This window comes from Camelus bactrianus, chromosome 9, assembly GCF_048773025.1.
Source record: "Camelus bactrianus isolate YW-2024 breed Bactrian camel chromosome 9, ASM4877302v1, whole genome shotgun sequence".
Classification (NCBI taxonomy): Eukaryota; Metazoa; Chordata; class Mammalia; order Artiodactyla; family Camelidae; genus Camelus; species Camelus bactrianus.
The window spans coordinates 2460084-2481053 of record NC_133547.1 but is presented as its reverse complement, the minus strand read 5'-3'; the positions used below and the strand labels follow the sequence as shown (position 1 = coordinate 2481053).

Genomic DNA, 20970 nt, shown 5'->3' with positions numbered 1-20970 from the left:
CGCGACTCTGGAGGTTCAGTGAATTAAGCACACGGTGTCTCACCCTGCCTGCCTCTTAAAAGCAGAGAAAGGCAGTCACCAGCGTGTCGGCCTGCTCTAGTGGAAGGGTCAGTTTAGAGGCCTGTGTTTTGGCGGTTTCCTTGTCTGTCAGAATGGAGGAGCAAACAAACAGCACCACGACCCTGCAGCAGGCAGGAGGCCGGGGCTCAGCTCGCCAGGGCCTCGTGGGCTGGCACCTTCCTCTTCAGTCCTTACAGCATGAGGTACCCTGGAGCTCCAGAACCTTGGGTCTCCTCCCAGATCCTCATTCCAGAATATTCTAGCCACCACTTCTCAATAGGAGCTGACGTCTGAGGGCGTCGTCCCCTCTGTTCCAGCACCCCCCCCCAGTAGGCCTGCACACTTGGTTCGTAGTGACCGGCCCCCAGCGGGGCGCGGAGCGGACGCAGCCATCCATTCCGGCCTCGGGGGCCCACTCCCCCTGAAGAGGCTCCCACGCCCGCTGTGGGTGCTGGGCAAGGTCGCGTGTGCGCCTCTGCCCGGGGCGGGGCGTCTGTCCTGGGGGCCGGGGGCTGAGGGCCGGGTTAAGGTCTAGGGTTGGGGCGGCGTGCGGGCCCGGAGCCACCAGGTGGCGCCAGAGACTGAGGCGGGCGGGCGCGGGGAGCTCGGGAGCCTCCGCCCCGCACGCACTCACCTGCGCCTGCGCACTCACCTGCTCAGACGCGCACCTCCGCGCCGACCGCCCCGCGCCGCGCACGCTCGCGGCGTTCAGTGCCGCCCGTGCCCTGGCGGTTCTCACACGGAAGGCCCCGGGGGCCGCACAGCCCCCGTCTCAGTTGCCCCGCCTTTGCCTCTCGTTCCCTGTAGACCAGGAATGAGTTACTTCCTTCAGGACCGAGCCCCCTCTGCCGAGTGCCCGTGGGCTCCTGTGGCCCCCGCTGCGGTGCTTCCGGCCACCTCGGGACCAGCACCCCTGCGCGCCCCCCCCCCCCGTCGCTGCAGCGTGCCCTTTCCTGGGCGAGGGGCGCCCACTTCGTAAATACAGCTCTGTCGGGGTGAGCCACGCCACCTGCGTCTCCAGAGGCGGCTCGGAGCGGGCGTGACGGACGCCCTCTGGCCTGAAATACTCCGTCTGAGGCTTTAAGAAGGGGTTGCCGGGCACCCACCCATCCCGAAGCGCAGCGCGCCCGCGCCCCAGAGACAGCCAGAGGTTCCAAAGGCGCTTTCACTGGGAAGCTGCCCTTTGTGCTGTCTTTCGTCTCCTAATGAATGTGCCTTCCTGTTTTTAATTCTACTTCGAAGGCTAGTTTTGTTTCATCCACATTATTTCTTCTTGAATATTTATAATTTACAAGAGTAGTATTTAACTTAAAATATAACCCTAAAGTTTAACGGCCGTTTTTATGCACACAAAACTACAGACACGGGGAGCATCACCCACCTACGCACACCTCAGGGACTCCCCGTCTACTTCCAACCACCGTGTACCTTGAGCAGGTCTCCTTTCTCCAGCACACCCCTCACAGGCCCGTCCCCGGGACAATTTAAAAGTGATACTTGTACCCAGGCTAGGAACCATTTGGTGTCAGTGGTTAAGAGGTGTAAGATACAACTCTGATGCATTTATGGGGTAACCGCATGCATTCAAAGGGGGTGAACAGTAGGCTCATGACATGAGCTGCAGCATCGCTTCTGTGTTGCCCTTTGGAATATTCCGACCAACCACCTCAGATCTCCCCACTCCAGCTGCACAGGCAGACCTGATGAAGCACCGTTCACCTCAGTCATCATAAAGACAAATAATGATTACTCGAGCATGTGAACAGAACCAGAAGTACCGGAAATGGCACCATGCTGGATGGAGTCGGATCTCCACTCAGATCTCCTTTACTGGACGGCACTGTCAGCCCCGCCTGCAGCGACAGACGCCCCAGGCTCTAAAGAACTACTCTGCTGACAGCAGCAACCTGACAGACTACAGGCTGCTGGAATGTCTCTGTGAGTCTCATACTGAAAGGGCCCCACGTCCAGAGTTCATAAAGTACTCTGAAATGCTAGCAGCGAAAACCAGCCCTGTCCAGAAGCGTGCGAAGGGCGTGCACAGACATTTCTCCAAATGCACGCAAACTGCCAGCAAGTACTTGGAAACGATGCTCGGCATCGTTAGTCCTGGGGAAACGCACATCAAAACCGCAGTGAGGCACCGCTCACACCCGCTGGATGGACACCGTGAAGAGACGGAAAGTAACAAGCGCTGGAGAAGGCGTGCAGAAGCTCGAGCGCGCTGCTGCTGGCGACGGACAGCGCTGACGCAGCCGTGGGAGATGCTCGGATGATTTTTTTTTATGAGGTTACGTAGGAACACCACACGACGGCAATTTCACACCTACGCGTGTGTCCGACAACGTGGAAAGCAGGGACTAGACAGATACTTGTGCGCCCGTGTTCACAGCAGCATTACTCACAACAGCCAAAAGGGGGAAGCCTCCCGAGCGTCCATCAGCAACCGAATGAATCAGCAAAATGTCATATACGCATGGAGTGGAGCAGACTGCAGTCGCAAGAGTGAAATTTTGACATCTGCCACAATGTGGAACAACTGCGAAAACACCATGCTTAGATGCAGAAGGACAAATACTGTATGACTCCACTGATGTGAAGTACCCAGCACAGGCAAGTCCAGAGAGCCAGTACAACAGAGGAAGCCCTGGACTGGCGGAGAGGGAGGGGCAACTGATTCTTCTAATAAAGCCAAGTCTTGGGTATGGGGGCCGGGGGTGGCTGCACAACTGTGGCTGTGTTTAATGCCGCTGGATCGCACACTGCAGAACGGTTAAAATCTTAAGTATGATGTGATGCACATTTTATAAGAACAAACATTTATAAAGTGGGTAACTGGCCAATGATGAGTAAATACAGGAGTCATGGACGGGATGGAAGCTGACTTACATAGTCACCCTTTCAAGAGTGATTTCAACAAGTCAGGAGCAGAACCTAGGAAATCTAGGACCTCTAAGGAGCAGCAGGAAGGGGCTAGACATGGGGAAACATGAAGCCGAAACATGCGCGATCTGCATCAACCAGAGACGAGACCCTAAAACAGTGATATAGAAAGTGAGAACGGAATCCAGCACGTAGAAGATGACACAGGTGACCACCAGCAGCAGGACGGTGTGGGCGGCTCTGGTCTCCAGGGGACATCTGTGGTGGCCAGTGGGGGTGTGGATGTGCTGCACTCTCTGGTGGTGTCTGTGCAGGAGAAGCACCGTGGAGCCACCGGACCAGACCACGAGGCCAATAAACATGGCATCACGAAATGACCACAGGACGACAGCGCCTGCACTGAGTTGAGGCTGAACAGAACCACATCCCTTGGGTGTCAGTGTCACTTCCTGCGCTCTGTGGACCCGTGACTGTCACAGGAATATAGACATTCATTAAGACACTGATCATCCAGCAGGTGCAACAGGAAGGACCAATGACCTTGGCTCTTCCTCTGAGCACCATCCACTCCACCGTCCTGAGGATCAGAGTGACAAGCTGATAGGTGCTCAGGACACAGGTGGAGCACAGGCTGCTGCTGCGGGCCACTCTCTGTATATAATATACAAACTTACACCCAAGACTGGACAGGGGCTTCCTCAGAACAAAAGTAGCCATTGTGTGGGGAATCCTAGAGGAGAGAAGAACCAGAAGATTTGCTACAACCTTGTGGGTGAGAATCGTGTCTGTGGGTCTTCTCTTGTGTCCAAACAAGATACGAGAGAGGTTGCAGAGGAAAAGAATGACACTGGCCAGAGACCCAAGCATCATCTGTAACAGAAAGGTGGTTTTCACGGCCACGCTACCCGCCCCCCCCCTTGGTACCTCAGCTCATTTTTGTGAAAAGACAGAGAGGGTTCAGGGGGGCCCAAGCGACAGGAGGCCGTGCTGGTGACGACAGCGGTCTTCTTACAGAACCAATGTTGAGAAAGGGTTCTCTTTTCCAGTCCCTAGAGGGCAGATGCTGTCACACTCCACAGGAGGGGCCCAACCTCGAGAACATACACGTGACTGCAGTTACCCTTTTCAGCACTGTTATTTGTGTTTGTCTTGTGTGTTCTGATTCTGCACCTGCACGTAACGTCCACGAACTCAGGAACCATGTCTGTCTTGTTCAACAATACGGTTGATACATTATAGGTCCTACAAGGTATGTACTGAGCAAATGAACACACGACAGGAGACTAAGACTAGGATGTGCTCTACCCTCTCCCGTTAGGATTTACAATCATCCTGTCTATTGTAATGACATACTAACGTAAGGAAGTGAAGTGGAAAATGCGAATACATCATTGAGATTATAAGATTGTCTGACCAAGTTTAACACAGCCTCGAGTGAATGAGTTGTCCACATTTGAGGACTCACATGTCATCCAAGAGACAAAATAACTTAAAAAGAAATGAATTGTGGACCTCAGGTTTTCGGTTCCTCACGGAAGAAAGTTGGAAGTCACCACTCCATTCTAACAACAAGTAAAACACTGAACAGACCTGAAAATTCTTGCATCAAAGAGAGAGGAGAGAAACAAATGGGACATAGTTAAACTTACAAGTTTTGGCACAGCAAAGGAAACCGTAAGCAAAACAAAAGGACAATATAAGGAATGGGAGAAAATATTTGCAAGTGATACGACTGACAAAGGTTTAATATCCAGAATATGTAAACAGCTCATACAACTTCAAAACAAAACAAAAAACCCAGACAACCCAATCCAAAAATGGGCAGAAGACTTGAACAAGCAAGTCCCCAGTGAAGAGAAACAGATGGCCAACAGGCACATGGAAAGATGCTCAGTATTGCTAAATGTCAGAAATGCAAGTCAAACCCGCAGTGAGGTATCACCTCTTCCTCTCATTGTCTGGGACTCCAGGGCACAGGGATTTGCCGTGACCCTCATGACTCTGGTCCCACTCAGAAACACACCCCAACACCCTCCCCCCTCCTGCCTGCCCAGCCAGGGCACGAATGGGGCACTCAGGGCAAGGCAGGGGTAGCATCTGTCCCACCCACTGGTCCTAACAGCACAGCTCTGAGCTCCCCTCCTGTGGGAGAGCCCTTCCCCGTTTTCTGCCCTGAGGTTGAACACAAGGGAGCACTCACCTGCCTGGCCTTGGCCCCACAGCTCTGTGCAGGGAAGTGTCACTCAGGACGGGCCACAGTTATAGGGACAGGGTCCCTGGACCTGACCTCCCCACAGAGGAGCCATTATCATGTCATCTACAGGACAGGTGACACTTCTGCATGGAGAGCCTGGGGCGTCCCCAGTGAGGAGCAAATCTGACCCCCAGGGCTAATTCCCCTCGTCCACTCCTGGGGATTAGTGGCAGCTCCTGGCAATTACCTAGAAGGTCTACACAGCAGCTGAGCAGAGGATACAGAGAGTTTTCTACATTCCCTGTGGGAGATTCCAAGTTGAGAATGAAAGTCATAATTGGGGGAGGAAGGGACACTCAAGACTGTGCCAGGGGCTCCCTTTACTGTAATTCCTGTTGGGCACTCTCCCTCATGGTCTCACTTTTACAAAACTGTTGCAAAGTCTGTTCACACTAATCATCAGTATAGGATCTGGAGGCTGGTCTGTCTGCTGACTTTAAGTTCCACAACCCTTGCTATTTATGACCTCAGGTCTGTTTAATGTAGAAAATACCCCATTGGAAGCCAGGGTGTCCCTCCTCAGATTCCTCAGTTCTCCCTCATATCCATGTGACTCTGCAAGGAGATTTGTTTTAAGTCACCGTGGAGCCCCCTCCTTGAGCTCCTCATTGGACCACCAGCCTGTCCCTGTGTTCTGGGTAATTAGCACTGGAAACAAGCATTCTTGGATGTACAGACAGGCGTTAAGAAGCAGCAATGAGAAGACAAACAGCCAACAGGCACATGAAAAGATGCTCAACATCGCTAATTATCAGAGAAACACAAATCAAAACTGCAATGAGGTATCACCTCCCACCAGTCAGAATGGCCACCATTAAAAAGTCCATGAACAATAAATGCTGGAGAGGCTGTGGGGAAAGGGAGCCCTCCTGCACCACTGGTGGGGATGCAGTTTGGTGCAGCCACTGTGGAAAACAGTGTGGAGATTCCTCAAAAATCTAAAAATACACTTACCATAATGACCCAGCAATCCCACTCCTGGGCATATATTGGAGGGAACTCTAATTTGAAAAGACACCTGCACCCCAATGCTCACAGCAGCTCTATTTACAACAGCCAAGACATGGAAGCAACCTAAATGTCCACTGACAGATGACTGGATAAAGAAGATGTGGTGTATTTATACAATGGAATACTACTCAGCCATAAAAAGAATAAAATAAAGCTATTTGCAGCAACATGGATGGACACAGAGATCTTCATTCTAAGTGAAGTAAGCCAGAAAGAGAAAGAAAAATACCATATATCACTCATACGTGGAATCTAATAAAAGAGAAAAAAAGGACACTAATGAACTCATCTACAAAACAGAAACAGACTCACAGACATAGTAAGCAGTCTTATGGTTACTGGGAAAAGGGGTGGGAAGAGGTAAATTCGGGAGTTTGAGATTTGCAAATGTTAACCACTATATGTAAAAGCAGATTAAAAAAACAAATTTCTTCGGTACAGCACAGGGAACTATATTCAATATCTTGCAGTAACCTTTAATGAAAAAGAATATGAAAACCAATATCTGTATGTATCTGCATGACTGGGACATTGTGCTGTACACCAGAAATGGACACATTGTAACTGACTGTTGGTCAATAAAAAAAAGCTAGAGAGAGGAGAGAAGATCAGGCCATCATTGCTACCAGGATGGGGTAGACAGACAGGTGAGTGGAGGGAAGCCAGGCTTCCTGGAGCAGAGACTCAGGAGCAGAAATCCTCATATGACCCCCTAAGAACTCCCATCAGGGCTCCTCCCTCACCCCTCCCAGTGACTCTTACATGCACGCAGGGCCCCTCACCCCCTGCAGCTCCCCTCCCACAAACATGGTCCATAGTCTCCTTCCTGTGGGACTGAAGGTTTACTGGGGTGAGTGATGTGGTCAAACCTACTGGGCGGACATTCTGTGGGACACAGAGACCGACCCCACAGACAAGGTGCCTCCCTGACATCAACAGTCATGAACCAGAAACGCAGGGGGACTCACCTGCCTCTCCACAGTCCACGACCACCAGCCCCGCACAGTCGCACACGGACACCACCGCAGCCAGTCAGACATGAATCCACGGAAGGGCCCTTGTGCCGTCCCAGGAACCACATCCCAGTGCCCGCCTCCCTCATGAGCCTCTCCCTCACCCACAGGTGTGCGGGGACCAGCAAGGGCAGGGCAGTGTCCATGTACCTGGAAAAGTTGGTGCAAACCATTCTTAAAAAAAGAGTGAGAACACTGAAGCCTTATTCCAACACATTTTCTAGTGACAGCTCTCATTTCATGTAACAAAATGTAAGGCAGTTGTGTCTCTGGTGCCTGAACATTTTTTGCTCCACTCAATTGCTCATACCTTCTCGGGGTTCATAACTTCTGTTATAAAATGACTAGAACGCATACATAGAGTCGAAGCAGCAGGAATCAATGTGATGCTGAGTCAGGAGAGGAGTGTGTGACTCACATGGGTCAGCACAGAGGTCATCAGGCTGGTGTGTGGAGACCTCTGAAGAGCACGAGAAAACCCTGCTGAGAGAGCTCAGCCTGCAGGAAGATGGACACAGGAGGCAGGAATAAAGCCTGGACCAGAGGGGCACGGGGAGGGTTGGGGAGGGTGGAAGCACTTTGCTCCCAGTGTTGAATCACTAAAACTTTTGCCAGAAATTGCCTTGATTCATCATGCTCTTTGCCACGACCACCACCTGGAGTCCTTTTCCATATTGACCAGTCTTAGTCTGTTTTTGCTGCTGTAACAAAACATCACCGCTGGGTTATAAGAACAGAAAATTATTGCTCACAGTTCTAGAGGCTGGAAATCCAAGATCAAGGTGCCAGCATGGTCCCTTTCTGGTGAGATTCGCTTCCTGACTCAAGGCTGGTGCCTTCTGTGACCTCACGTGGTGGGAAGGGCCGTGCGGCTCTCTGAGGACCTTCATAAGGGCTCTAGCCCCTTTCACGAGGCCCCACCCTCAGGACCCAAGCACCCTCAGAGGCCCAGCTCCTAACGCCGTCGCCTCTGGAGATTGCACGGCAGCACACACGTCTTTGGGGGGACATGCGCTCTCTGGCCACAGCGTGGCCCCAGGTACATTTCATGGTTTTTTCAAATAAAAAATTCAATGTTAAATTACCACTGATAGTATTATTCTAACTCCATATTTACAGTTAAAAAAACAAAACCCCAGCATGCATTGCTTATTTTCCAACACCCACACCATTCAAGCCGGACAGAGGGGGCACGTCATTCCAGCGGGGACACAGACATGAGCAGCACTCCCGCACAACGTGAAAGCAGAGGCCCCTGCTTTCTGAACCCAATGCAGAGGCACAGTGACCCTGGCCACACAAAGTCTGGCAGAGATTTTAAAGTGACCCCACTCCTCTTTCCCTCACTGTCTGGGACTCCAGGGCACAGGGATTCGCCGTGAACCTCGTGAGTCTGGTCCCACTCAGGAATCTAAATGTGTTTCTTCATCTTATACAGAGTTACAGCTAATCCAGCTGTTAGGTTTACGGTCAACCGCCTTTGTCCAGCACTTCTGGGTTACCTCGCTGGACTTCTCCACTCTAAGGGGCTCATGGGTAGCCCTTAGGAAGTTTATTCTCGGAAAAAGAAATTATAGCTCTGTTCAGGCCCCTAGTGACATTACTGGGTGGGACTCCCTCGCCTGGCCCATTCATACCTGCTCTAATCCGGGCCGCACGTATGAATGTTACTCAAGCAAAGTCAGAGCAACAGGAAGCCACCGGAAGCAGCTGACCAGACAGACGGTTCTAGAGGAGATTTGTAATTTTAACAGTGTGACCCTAGACCTGGGAAGAAGCAACAAGAGGGAACATTTTCCTGGACCATAACAGACCAGTGAGGCAGGTGGGCCAGAGGCTTCCCGCTCCCGTCAGGAAGGCCTGGTCTCACAGCGGCGCAGCGAGCGGCCTGTCAGCGGGCCCCTCACCGGCCTAGGAGCGAGCCCCCGAGCACCGTGCGGCGAAATGGCCGTGCAACGCCTCCCAAGCCGTGGTTGAATTTACGACCGTGAGGGCACTTGCCATCAGTCTCCACAACGGTTAAGTCACGGGCCGCTGCGGTCGCCGCTCTTCAGGGCGGGAACCAGGGGTGAGGCGCTCCGTGCTCTGGGAAAGCGCAGAGCAGGCCTTCACACAGCTAGATACGTTCAGGAGATTTTATGAGCCCACATTCTTGCGTCTCCTCCTGTCTAGAAAAGCACTCAGCTCACTCACGCTGACGTCTGCTTTGACCGCTAAGGACAGCTGTCCTGCAAAAACCACATGGCTCTTAACACGCCACCCGAGGGGCCCGCTCGCAGCGCTCACGTCCCCAGTGAGTCAGCTATGACGGTGCTCATAGCAAGCGCATCGCTAGGCGAGGACTCTCTGACTGGTTCTCCAGAGCCTTTCCCTGGATACCTGAGGGCTAAGGCCTTCTCAGACATCCTCAGCTTTCTTCCGTTTTTCTGGGTTCAGCTGTTTATCTTGGTGCACACTTCTGTGTTGGGTTCCTCTTACACAAATGATGGTCTCTCTTTGAGGTCCAAGAACTTAGGGTACACCCCTCCTACCAAGATTGCCGCCACGAACCAAGCCACCATCCTGCTGACGCAGCCCCTGGACTCCGCTGGGCTCTCCTCCCACTCCCACCTCGAGGCTGCAGGGATGTCAGGGCCCCATCACCCCGGACAGACTGGCAGGTTAGGCAGGGACAGCGTGGCACCCACAGTTCAGCAGGAAGTAGACACAGAAGAGACCTTCGCCGCTGTTCCAAAGATCTGTCGCTGCCAATCTGTTGGGGGGAATGTTGGGTCCACTGACGTCCTCCAAAGTCCCATGGCCCCCATTCCTGGGCTCGCAGATGTCTGCCTGAGGTGCCTCAACAGATAAAGTACATTCTTTACTGGGCGTGTTTCCCCTGACAAACTAATAGCCCCAGGTAATGCCTAAGCTCACAACAGCTCAGGCTGCCCTGTTTCAGCCACCTTATCAGAGTCATAAACCCCAACACCCTTCATGGACCCTAAACCAACCAGAGACTTGCACACAGCTGCTCAGCCACCTTGTGACCCGACCTTATAAAACACCCCAACAACCGGCCCTCGTTGCTCACACGTTAGCCTCTCACCTGCTGTTGTCTATGGCAGGGTACCCTAATAAACTCCTTTTCTATTCCTCTCCCCACAGAAAGAAGATACACTGCCCATCTTCTCTTCCTCTGCATAGTGATTCCTCCTGTCAAGGTACCAGGGAACCCAGAGCATCAGTGGCCCCCAGAGGTCTTGGATACTTAGATGCTCTAGATTATCTTTACTGTTGTAACCGCTTATTTTGGAATAATTACACATTCACAGGAAGTTATAAAAAAAAAAGCACAGAGAGTCCATGTATACCCGTCACCTACTTTCTCCCAGTGACTGCATCCTCACAGCTCCAGTACAATATCAAGACCAGGAAACATCCCCCAAATCCATAGGTCTTATCAAATTTAATCAGCGTACACAGACTAGCCTGTATGTTTCTACACAACTTTATTACGTACGTAGATTCATGTAATGGTACTACAATCAAGGTGTAGAACTATTCCGTCACAACAAACATCTCCCTTATCCTGCATCTTTGCAGCCGTACCCACACCTCTCCAAGCCCTATCCTTATCTCCAAGCAATCACTAATCTGTTCAACACACTTACAATTTTGTCATTTTTTTGAATTTTTTATGAATGGAATCATATAGGATGTCACCTTTTGACAGTATTTTTCTTCACTCAACATATTACCCTTGAGATACATCCACATTTTCACACGTATCCATTTTTCACCCTTTTTATTGCTGAGTCATATAGCACAGTATAGATGCACCACTGTTTAGCTATTTATTTATGAAAAGACATTTGGAGTTTTTACTTTTTTTCTTGCTGTTACACATCTGCTGCTGAAAGCCCTTTCCCTAAATTCAGAAGCAAGACGTGAGTGCCCACTCTCACCACTTCTATTTAACATGGTATTGGAAGTACTAGCCACAGCAACGAGACAAGAAAAAGAAGTAAAAGGCATCCATTTTGGAAGAGAAGAAGTAAAGCTGTCACTATTTGTAGATATGATATTATATATAGAAAACCCTAATGTCTCCACAAAAAACTACTAGAATAAATGACTTTAGTAAAGTTGTAGGATGCTAAATTAGTATACAGAAATCTGCTGCTTTTCCATACACTACTAATGACCTATCAGAAAGAGAAAGCAAAAAAAAAAAAAAAACCCATTTAAAATCACATCAAAAAGAATAAAATATTCAAAATTGTAGAATAGATAAACAAGATTATACTGTATAGCATAGGGAAATATATACAAGATCTTACGGTAGCTCACAGAGAAAAAAATTGACAATGAATATATATATGTTCATGTATAATTGAAAAATTGTGCTCTACACTGGAATTTGACACAACATTGTAAAATGATTATAAATCAATAAAAAATGGTAAAAAAGAATAAAATATGTAAGAATAAACTTAAGCAAACAAAATGACAATCTATGGGATGGAAGAAAATATTTGCAAAAGATGAGATTGACAAGGACTTAATTTCCAGAATATATAAACAGCTCATACAACTTAATAATAAAAAAAACAAACAGCTCAAACCAAAAGTGGCCAGAAGACCTAAACTAGAAATTCTCTGACAAAGACATACAAATGGCTAATTGGCACATGAAAAAATGCTCAATATCGCTAATTATCAGAGAAATGCAACTCAAAACTACAATGAGGTATCACCTCACACCAGTCAGAATGGCCATCATTCAAAAGTCCATGATTGATAAATTCTGGAGAGGGTGTGGAGAAAAGGGAGCCCTCCTACACTGTTGGTGGGAATGCAGTTTGGTGCAGCCACTGTGGAAAACAGTATGGAGATTCCTCAAGAAACTAAAAATAGAGCTACCATATGATCCAGCAATTCTACTCCTGGACATATATCCAGAAGGAACTCTAATTTTAAGATACACGAACCCCAATGTTCATAGCAGCACTATATACAACAGCCAAGACATGGAGACAACCTAAATGTCCATCCACAGATGACTGGATAAAGAAGCTGTGGTATATTTATACAATGGAATACTACTCAGCCATAAAAAGAATAAAATAATGCCATTGGCAACAACATGGATGGGCCTGGAGACTGTCATTCTTAGTGAAGAAATCCAGAAAGAGAGAAAAATACCATATGATATCACCTGTGGAATCAAAGAAAAAAAAAAGACAAGTAAACTTACTTACAAAATAGAAACAGAATCACAGACATAGAAAATAAACTTCTGGTTACTGAGGAGGAGTGGAAAGAAGTTAGGAAGGGATAAGTTGGGAGTTTGAGATCTGCAGACACTATCTTCAAATGTATATATGAAACATATAAAATATATAAACAACAAGTTTATACTGTATAGCAAAGGGAAATATATTTAAGATCTTGTAGTATGGTAAAAAATATGAAAATGAATATATGTGTGTTCATGCATGACTGAAGCATCATGCTGTACAGCAGAAATTGTCACAACATTGTAAACTGACTATACTTCAATAAAATATATATCTACAAAAAATGATAGTCTCTTCCATCAGTTTGCTGGGAAAAATGGACAGCTGCATATAAAATAATGAGATTAGAACATTTTCTCACATCACATACAAAAATTAACTCAAAATGGATTAAAGACCTAAATGTAAAACCTGAATGCATAAAATGCCTAAAAGAGAACATAGGCTGAATGTTCTTTGACACAAATTGTAGCAACATTTTTTGGGATATTTCTCCTAAGGCAAAATAAATAAAAATTAAATAAGCAAATTGGATATAATTAAAAGCTTTTGCATAGCAAAGGAAACCAATGAGAAAACAAAAAAGCAACCTAATGAATGGGAGAAAATATTTGCAAGTAATATGTCTGATAATTGGTTAATATCCAAAATATATAAAGAGCTCATACAACTCAATATCAAAAAAGCAAATAACCTGATCGAAAAATGGTCAGAAGACCTGAATAGGTATTTTTCCAAAGAAAACATACAGATGGCCAACAGGCACATAAAAAGATCTCAATATTGCTAATCATTAGAGAAATGCAGATCAAAACCACAATGAGATAGCCATTCTGACAGGTGTGAGGTGATATCATCAAAATGTCTGTAAGTAAATGTTGGTGAGGAAGTTGAGAAAAGGGAACTGTTGTTTACTGTTGGTGGGAACTTAAATTAGTGCAGTCACTATGGAAAACAGTATGGTGTTTCCGCAAAAAACTTAAAATAGAGCTACCATATAATTTATCAATTCCACTGCTGGAGGGAAGTCCAAAGGGAAAAAAACCCATGAATTTAAAAAGATAAATTCACCCCAATATTCAAAGCATAATTATTTACAATAGCCAACATATGAAAGCAACCCAAGAGTCCATCAACGGATGGATAAAAAAGATGTGGTATATATGTACAATGGAATATTACTCAGCCATGAAAAAGAATGAGGTTCTGCTACTTGCAACAATGCGAATGGACCTACAGAGTACTATGCTTAGTGAAATAAGTCAGACAGAGAAAGACAAATACTGTATGTCATCATTTATCGTGGAATGTAAAAAATAAAATGAATGTATATAACAAACAAACAAAAGAAACAGATTCACAGCTATAGGAAACAAACTAGTGGTTACCAGAGGGAAGGGAGGAGGAACAGCATAAGGTTATGGATAAAGAGATACAAAATCCTATGTATAAAATAGGTAAGCATCCAGGATATATCATACAACACAGACAGATATAGGCATTATTTTGTAATAACATTACATTGAGTATAATCTATGAAAATATTCAATCACTGTGCTGCTGTACACCAGAAACATAATATTGTAAAGTAACTTAACTTTATTTAAAAAAATAGAACTGCCATATGATCCTGCAATTCTACTTTTTTGTACTTATCTGAAGAAAATGGAAACAGTAACTTGAAAAGATACATGCAGCCTATGTTCGCTGCTGCTTTATTTAAACAGCCAAGATATGGAGGAAATCTGTGTCTATCAATAGTCAATGGATAAGGATGGTGTGGCATATATACATATGATAAAATATTTTTCAGCCATAAACAGCTATCTCCATTTGCGACCACATGGATGGTGGTTGAGGGCACTATGGTAGGTAAAATATGCCAAACAGAGAAAGACATAAAGACAAATATATGATCTCACATGTGGAACCTCAAAACAAACAAAGACAAGCTTATAAAAAAAGAGGTTTAGCAGACTGGTGTTTGCCAGAGGCAGGGGTTAGGGGTGTGTGAAATACATGGAAGTGGTCAAAAGGTACAAATTTCCAATCGTAAAATAAATAATTTTGGGGATATGGTGTGCAGCCTGGTTACTATAGTTGATTATACTATATCGCATATTTGAACGTTGCTACATGAGCAAATCTTAAAAGTTTCTCATCACAAGGAGAAATCTGTTAACTGTGTGGTGATGGATGTTAACTAGACTTATTACTACTCTGTAATATATACGCACAAACCGAATTGTTATGCTGGACACCTGTGACTAATATTGTGTCAATTATATCTCAGTAAAGACACAAGAATTATAAATAACATGATCATTGTATAACAGTTCAAATTTTCTGCATTTTTCCCTAAAATAATGGTTCTTAAACTTTGTCTCGGGAAGACTTGATCTTCTTAAAAAGCAACTGAGAAGCCCGAAGACCTTCTGTTTCTGTCTCACCATTATCCATATTTACCATACTGAAATTAAATCTGAGAAGTATTTCAAAAGCTATGTATGTCTGTAACAATTTAAAACCCATTATATTTTAACAAATATTTGACACAAAGTTGTAAAATGATTATAAATCAATAAAAAATGTTAAAAATAAATAAATAAAATTAAAAAAATAAGATATTTCATGTGAAATAACTATTTTTTAAAAAAAGCCTCATAGACTTAGGAAGTAAACTTATGGTTCCCAGGGGAGGAAGGGGAGGGGAGGGATAAACTAGGAGTTTGGGATTTGCAGATACTAACTACTACATATAAAATAGATAAACAACAAGGTCCTTCTGTGCAGCACAGGGAACTCTATTCAACACCTTGTAATAGCCTATAATGAAAAAGACTATGAAAAGGGATACACGTATGTATGTGTATGGCTGAAACATGATGCTGTGCACCAGAAGCTGACACAACACTGGAAACTGATTACACTTCAATTAAAAAAAATTAAAATATTAGAGGAGATGCCATTGTTTTGCCCTTTTACGTATCTCTTTAAATATGGCTAACAGAAGACATCTGGGTCCTCCTATCGACTTCACGTTTAAAATAATGTGGTATTTTATTTTGGTCGAAGTTGATGGATAATTTCAAGCTGCGTAATTATGTAGCTAGTAAGGAGAAAAGCATTTTACATTCTTTTCAGATAATTTTGGATAATCCTCTTTGCTATTATACCAACACTTGAGAAGTGCTGACTTGAAGAAAAAAAAAAAGATCAGTCCTACTGTTTAATGTCATGTTCAGTGGATGGGAGAAAATGTTTTCAAACTATTAAAACTAATTAAAGATTTGAATATAGTCAAATGGCATTAGCAAGTTTTCTTTAAATGAGCATGATAGAAGTGATTTCTTTGCAATTATTGTGTCCATTGAAAATTATTCATTTCTTAATTAATATTTTAATTAAAAATTTTTGTACAATCTTTAAGGGTAACCTTCCATTTACAGTTATTACAAAATATTGGCTACATTCCCCGTGTTGGACAATACATGCTTGAGCCTGTCTTACACCCGTAGTTTGTACCTCCACTCCCCTACCTCTATATTGTCCCTCCTCGCCTCCCCACTGGTCACCTTTGTTCTCAATATCTGTGAGTCTGCTTCTATTTTGTTATATTCACTAGTTTGTCATGTATTTTCAGAGTCCACATATATGTGATGTCATATAAAATTTATCTTTCTCTGTCAGACTTATCTCACTTAGCCCTCTAAGTCCATCCACGTTGCTGCAAATGGCAAAGTTTTGTTCTTTTTTGTGGCAGAGTGGTATTCCATTCTGTGTGTGTGTGTGTGTGTGTGTGTGTGTGTATGTGTGTGCGCACACACACGTTGACCAGACGTGGGGAGGTGACATTTGGGTGTAGGCCTCTGATCTTTGTGTGACATTGACATTTTCTTGTTATGTGTGGGGACTTCAGATCTGGTACTAGGTGGGTGTGAGCACCCAAGGGGGTCAACCAGTTGTGTGTTTTGTCTTTCTCTGATGGACCAGGTGTTTTGTGGGGGTGAGGGTCAAGTTTGTGACTCACATCACTGCATGATGAGGACTTGGCTGAATTATGAGAAAGAAATTTGTGTCCAGTGCTAGTTGGGTGACGAGAGCTAGTTTCTGTCTGTGCAGCTCCAAGGTTACCCAATAACCAGACTCAGAAATTCACCAGATGACAAAAACGGCACTAGTCCAACTTGTGGGTCAACTATATTGCTCTCCCAAGGGCTTCACTGACCAGTTGGCCATCGAGGCACTGGGCATGATAAACAGAGTGCTGGGGGCCTAATGTTTGCTGAGGGCAGAACTTCAAGCAAATACTGGTGGGGGTGGGGCGGGTAAGGGAGCCTGGAGCAGGAGTCCAGCCATACGGGGCTCCTGGCCAGTGCATGGGCATGGCTGAGGTGGGCACGGGCCTACCTCACCACTCTTATTCATCAAAGTCCCAGCTGGAACAATTAGGCAGGACAGAATTTCATACAGAGAAAATCCTAAAGACTCAGCGAAAAAACTGTTAGTACTAATCAACAAATTCAGTAAAGTTGCAGGATGCAAAAATCAGTATATAGCATTAGTCACGTCTGCATTTCTACACACTAACACCGAAATGTCTGAAAAGCAAACTATCCTATCCACGATAGCATCAAAAATAATGAAATACTTGGGACTACATTTACCTAAGGGAATTAAAGATCTATACAATGAGAATTATAAGAACTTGATGTAAGAAGACATGGGTAAGTGAAAAAATGTCTCATGTTCATGGACTGGAGAATGTTGTTAAAGTGTCCATATTGCCTGAACTCATCTAGAAATTCAACATAATCCTTATCAAAACTTCAATGGCATCACAGCAAAGGAAACCGTAGACAAAACAAAAACACAACCCACGGACTGGGAGAAAATACTTGCAAATGATGAGACTGACAAAGGCTTAATCTCCAGAATCTACAAACAGCTCTTACAATTTAATAACAAAAACACAAACAACCCAATCCAAAAGTGGGCAGAAGACATAAACAAGCAATTGTCCAATGAAGACACACAAATGGCCAACAGGCACATGAAAAAATGCTCAGTATCACTAATTATCAGAGAAATGCAAATCAAAACTGCAGTCAGGTATCACCTCACTCCAGTCAGAATGGTCATTATTAAAATGTCCACAAGTGATAAATCCTGGAGGGGATGTGGAGACAAGGGACCCCTCCTTCACTGCTGGTGGGGATGCAGTTTGGTGCAGCCACTGTGGAAAACAGTATGGAGGTTCCTCAAAAGACTAAAAATAGACTTACCATATGATCCAGCAATCCCACTCCTGGGCATTATAACTGGAGGGAACTCTAATTTGAAAAGACACATGCACCCCAGTGTTCATAGCAGCACTATTTACAGCAGCCAAGACATAGAAGCAACCTAAATGTCCATGGACAGATGACTGGATAAAGAAGCTGTGGTATAGTTATACAATGGAATACTACTCAGTGATAAAAAAGAATACAATAATGCCATTTGCAGCAACATAGAATGACAATCTCCAGGTCCATCCAAGTGAAGTAAGACAGAAAGAGAAAGAAAAATATCATATGATATCACTTCTATGTAGAATCTAAGAAAAAGACATGTGAACTTATTTACAAAGCAGAAACAGACTCACAGACACAGAAACCAAACTTACGGTAACCAGGTGGGGAAGGGGGTGTGAAGGGATAATAGGGAGTTTGAGACTTGCCAATACTAACATACATATAAAATCTATAAACAACAAGTTCATACCGTATCGCACATGGAACTATATTCAGTATCCTGTAGTTGCCTATAAAGAAAAAGGACGTGAAAGGGAATGTACGCATGTATATGGATGACTGAAACATTGTGCTGTCCACCAGAAATTGCCACAACATTGGAAACTAAACTTCAATTAAAAAAAAAAGGTAAAAGCATTTCAATGGCATCTGTCACAGAAATAGAAAAAACATTCCTAAAATTTGTATGGAACACAAAAGACATCAAACGGTCAAAGCAATCATGAGAAAGGAGAACAAAGGCAGAAGCCTCACAGCTCCTGATCTGATGGCCCGAAAGCAACAGGAACGTTGGCAGCATGGTGCTGCCAAAACGCAGACACACTGACCAACCGTGCAGCGTACAGGGCCTGTGAATAAAATCACACGCACATGGTCAGGTAATATTTGACAAGGGAGCCAAGAACACTCACTGAGGAAAGGACAGCCTCTCCGACAAATGATGCTGGAAAACTGGACAAACGTGCAGAAGAATGAAACCGGACCCTTATCTTACACTAATCACAACAACGAACTAAAAATGATTAAAGCCTTAAGCGTAAGACCCGAGACCACAAAACTCCTAGAAGAAAACAGGGGAGAAGCTCAACACTGGTCTTGGCAATGAGGTTTTGAACATGACACCAAACGCAACAGACGCAAAACTCAACAAGAGGGACCATGTCAAACTTAAAAGCTGTAACAGCCAAGGAAACAATATGAAAAGGCAACTTACAGAAAGGGAGAAAATATTTGTAAACCATGTATCAAATAAGGGGCTAATAGCCAAAATAAATAGAATTCACGCAACTCAATAACAAAATCCCCACAATTTGAATAAAAAAATGGACAGAGGAGCTGAATAGACGTTTTCCCCGAAGAAGACAACCAAGTAGCCAACAGGTGCCTGTGAAAAATGCTCAACATCACTAATTAGGGAAACACAAATCAAAACCACAGCGATGTACTCTGTCAGAATGGCCGTCATAAAGACAAGAGATCAGGGTTGGTGAGGGTGTGGGGTAAAGGGAACCCTCATACACCGTTGGTGGGAACATTATTGGTCTAGCACTATCCAAAACAATATGGAGGTTCCCCCCAGATTAAAAAATAGAACCACCATATGATCCAGTAGTCCATTACCGGGTGTATATATAACACAGGAGGCCGAACAGTTACCTGCACTCCATGTTAACTGCAGTATTATTCACAACAGGCAAAATGTGGAAACTAAATATCCATCAACAGATGAATGGATAAAGAAGAGCGGCATATACGCACGTATATATGAATATTATTCAGCCAGGAGAAAGAAGGAAGCCCTGCCATTTCAACAATGTATGTAATGTGACAGTTACTAGCTAATGCGATGGTGGCGCTCGTATTGCAATATATAAATGTGTCAAACAACACACGCTGTACACCTTAAACAATTTTATATGTCAGTTTAAAAAGTGAAAAAGATCATCATCATGGGTTTGTGTCAAAAATCTGGTTTTCAGTGAAGAACTACTGAACAGTATAATTATGGCTATTATTGTAGCTGACTCCATGTATTTAGATTCTCAGTCATTTTCAGCAATTCAAGGGCAGGAGCGAAGAACTCTAGGATCCTGAAGAATCAGCAGGAAGGGGGAAATAGTAGGAAAACATGAAGCCAAAATATGAGAGGTTTGCATCAACCACAGATGAGTGTCCACTAAAGCAATGACATAAAAAGCGAAAACAGAATCCAGCACGTGGAAGATGACAAAAGTGACCGTCAGCATCAGGACGGTGTGGGCGGCTCTGGTCTCCGGAGGGCATGTGTGATACCTGTTGGGGGTGTGGCTGTGCTGCACTCTCCGGTGGTGTCTGAGCAGGAGGAGCACCGTGGAGCCACCGCACCAGACCACGAAGCTAATGAACATGGCATCAGAGATTGGCCACAAGAAGACAAAGCCTGTGTCAGGATCGACGTTGAGCAGAACCACCTGCCTTGCGTGTCCACATAGCTGTGCATGTCCTGTAGGCTAGTGATTTTCTCAGGGACACATATACTAATCAAGACACTAAATATCCAGCAGATGTAACAGGAAGAGCCAGTGACTCTGGGGGCGCTTCCTCTGGGCATCGTCCACTCCGCTCTCCGGGGGATGAGAGCGATAAGCCAGTAGGCACTCAGGACGCAGGTGGAGTGCAGGGTGATTCTGTGAGCCGTTTGGTGGACGTAATGCACAAGTTTACGCCCAAGACTGGGTAGGAATTGCCTTGAGATGAAAGTTGCCATTGTGTGGGGAATTCCAGTGGAAAGAAGAACCAGGGAGTTGGCCACAGCCATGTGGATGAGAATCGTGTGTGTGGGCCTTAGCTTTCGTCCAAGCAAGACTGGGGAGACGCTATGGAAAAAGAGGATGCCGTTGGCCAGAGCCCCAACCGCAATCTGTAACAGAAATATGGTTTTCAGAGTCACTTCCCCTGTGGGTCTTGGTTCATCGTTCTGAAAAGACATCAACAGGGCTTCAGAGTGGCCCAGCGCAGGCACGAGGACTCTTCTTAGGGACAGGCCCTCAAACAAGGACCCTGGGCCTTTTCTTTTCCTGAAGAGGGAGGCACTGTCACATTCCACAGGAGGGGCTTAACTTGGAGAACATGTCACTGATGCCAATCACATTTTACCATTATTACTTTGTACTAATTTCTTTTTACTTTCA

General features: G+C 45.2%; 2 protein-coding genes across 2 annotated transcripts; both read right to left on the bottom strand.

Moving 5' to 3' along the window:
* Positions 1–2981: 2981 nt before the first annotated feature.
* On the bottom strand, positions 2982–9626 carry LOC141578691 (vomeronasal type-1 receptor 4-like). The gene is given in 4 exon segments (XM_074370831.1): positions 2982–3347; positions 3349–3844; positions 9129–9269; positions 9601–9626. Coding segments are annotated over 4 exon segments (1029 nt in total).
* Positions 9627–19825: 10199 nt separating this feature from the next.
* On the bottom strand, positions 19826–20768 carry LOC141578740 (vomeronasal type-1 receptor 4-like). The gene is given in 2 exon segments (XM_074371204.1): positions 19826–20231; positions 20234–20768. Coding segments are annotated over 2 exon segments (906 nt in total). The 3' UTR covers positions 19826–19860.
* Between the last annotated feature and the right edge of the window lie 202 nt (positions 20769–20970).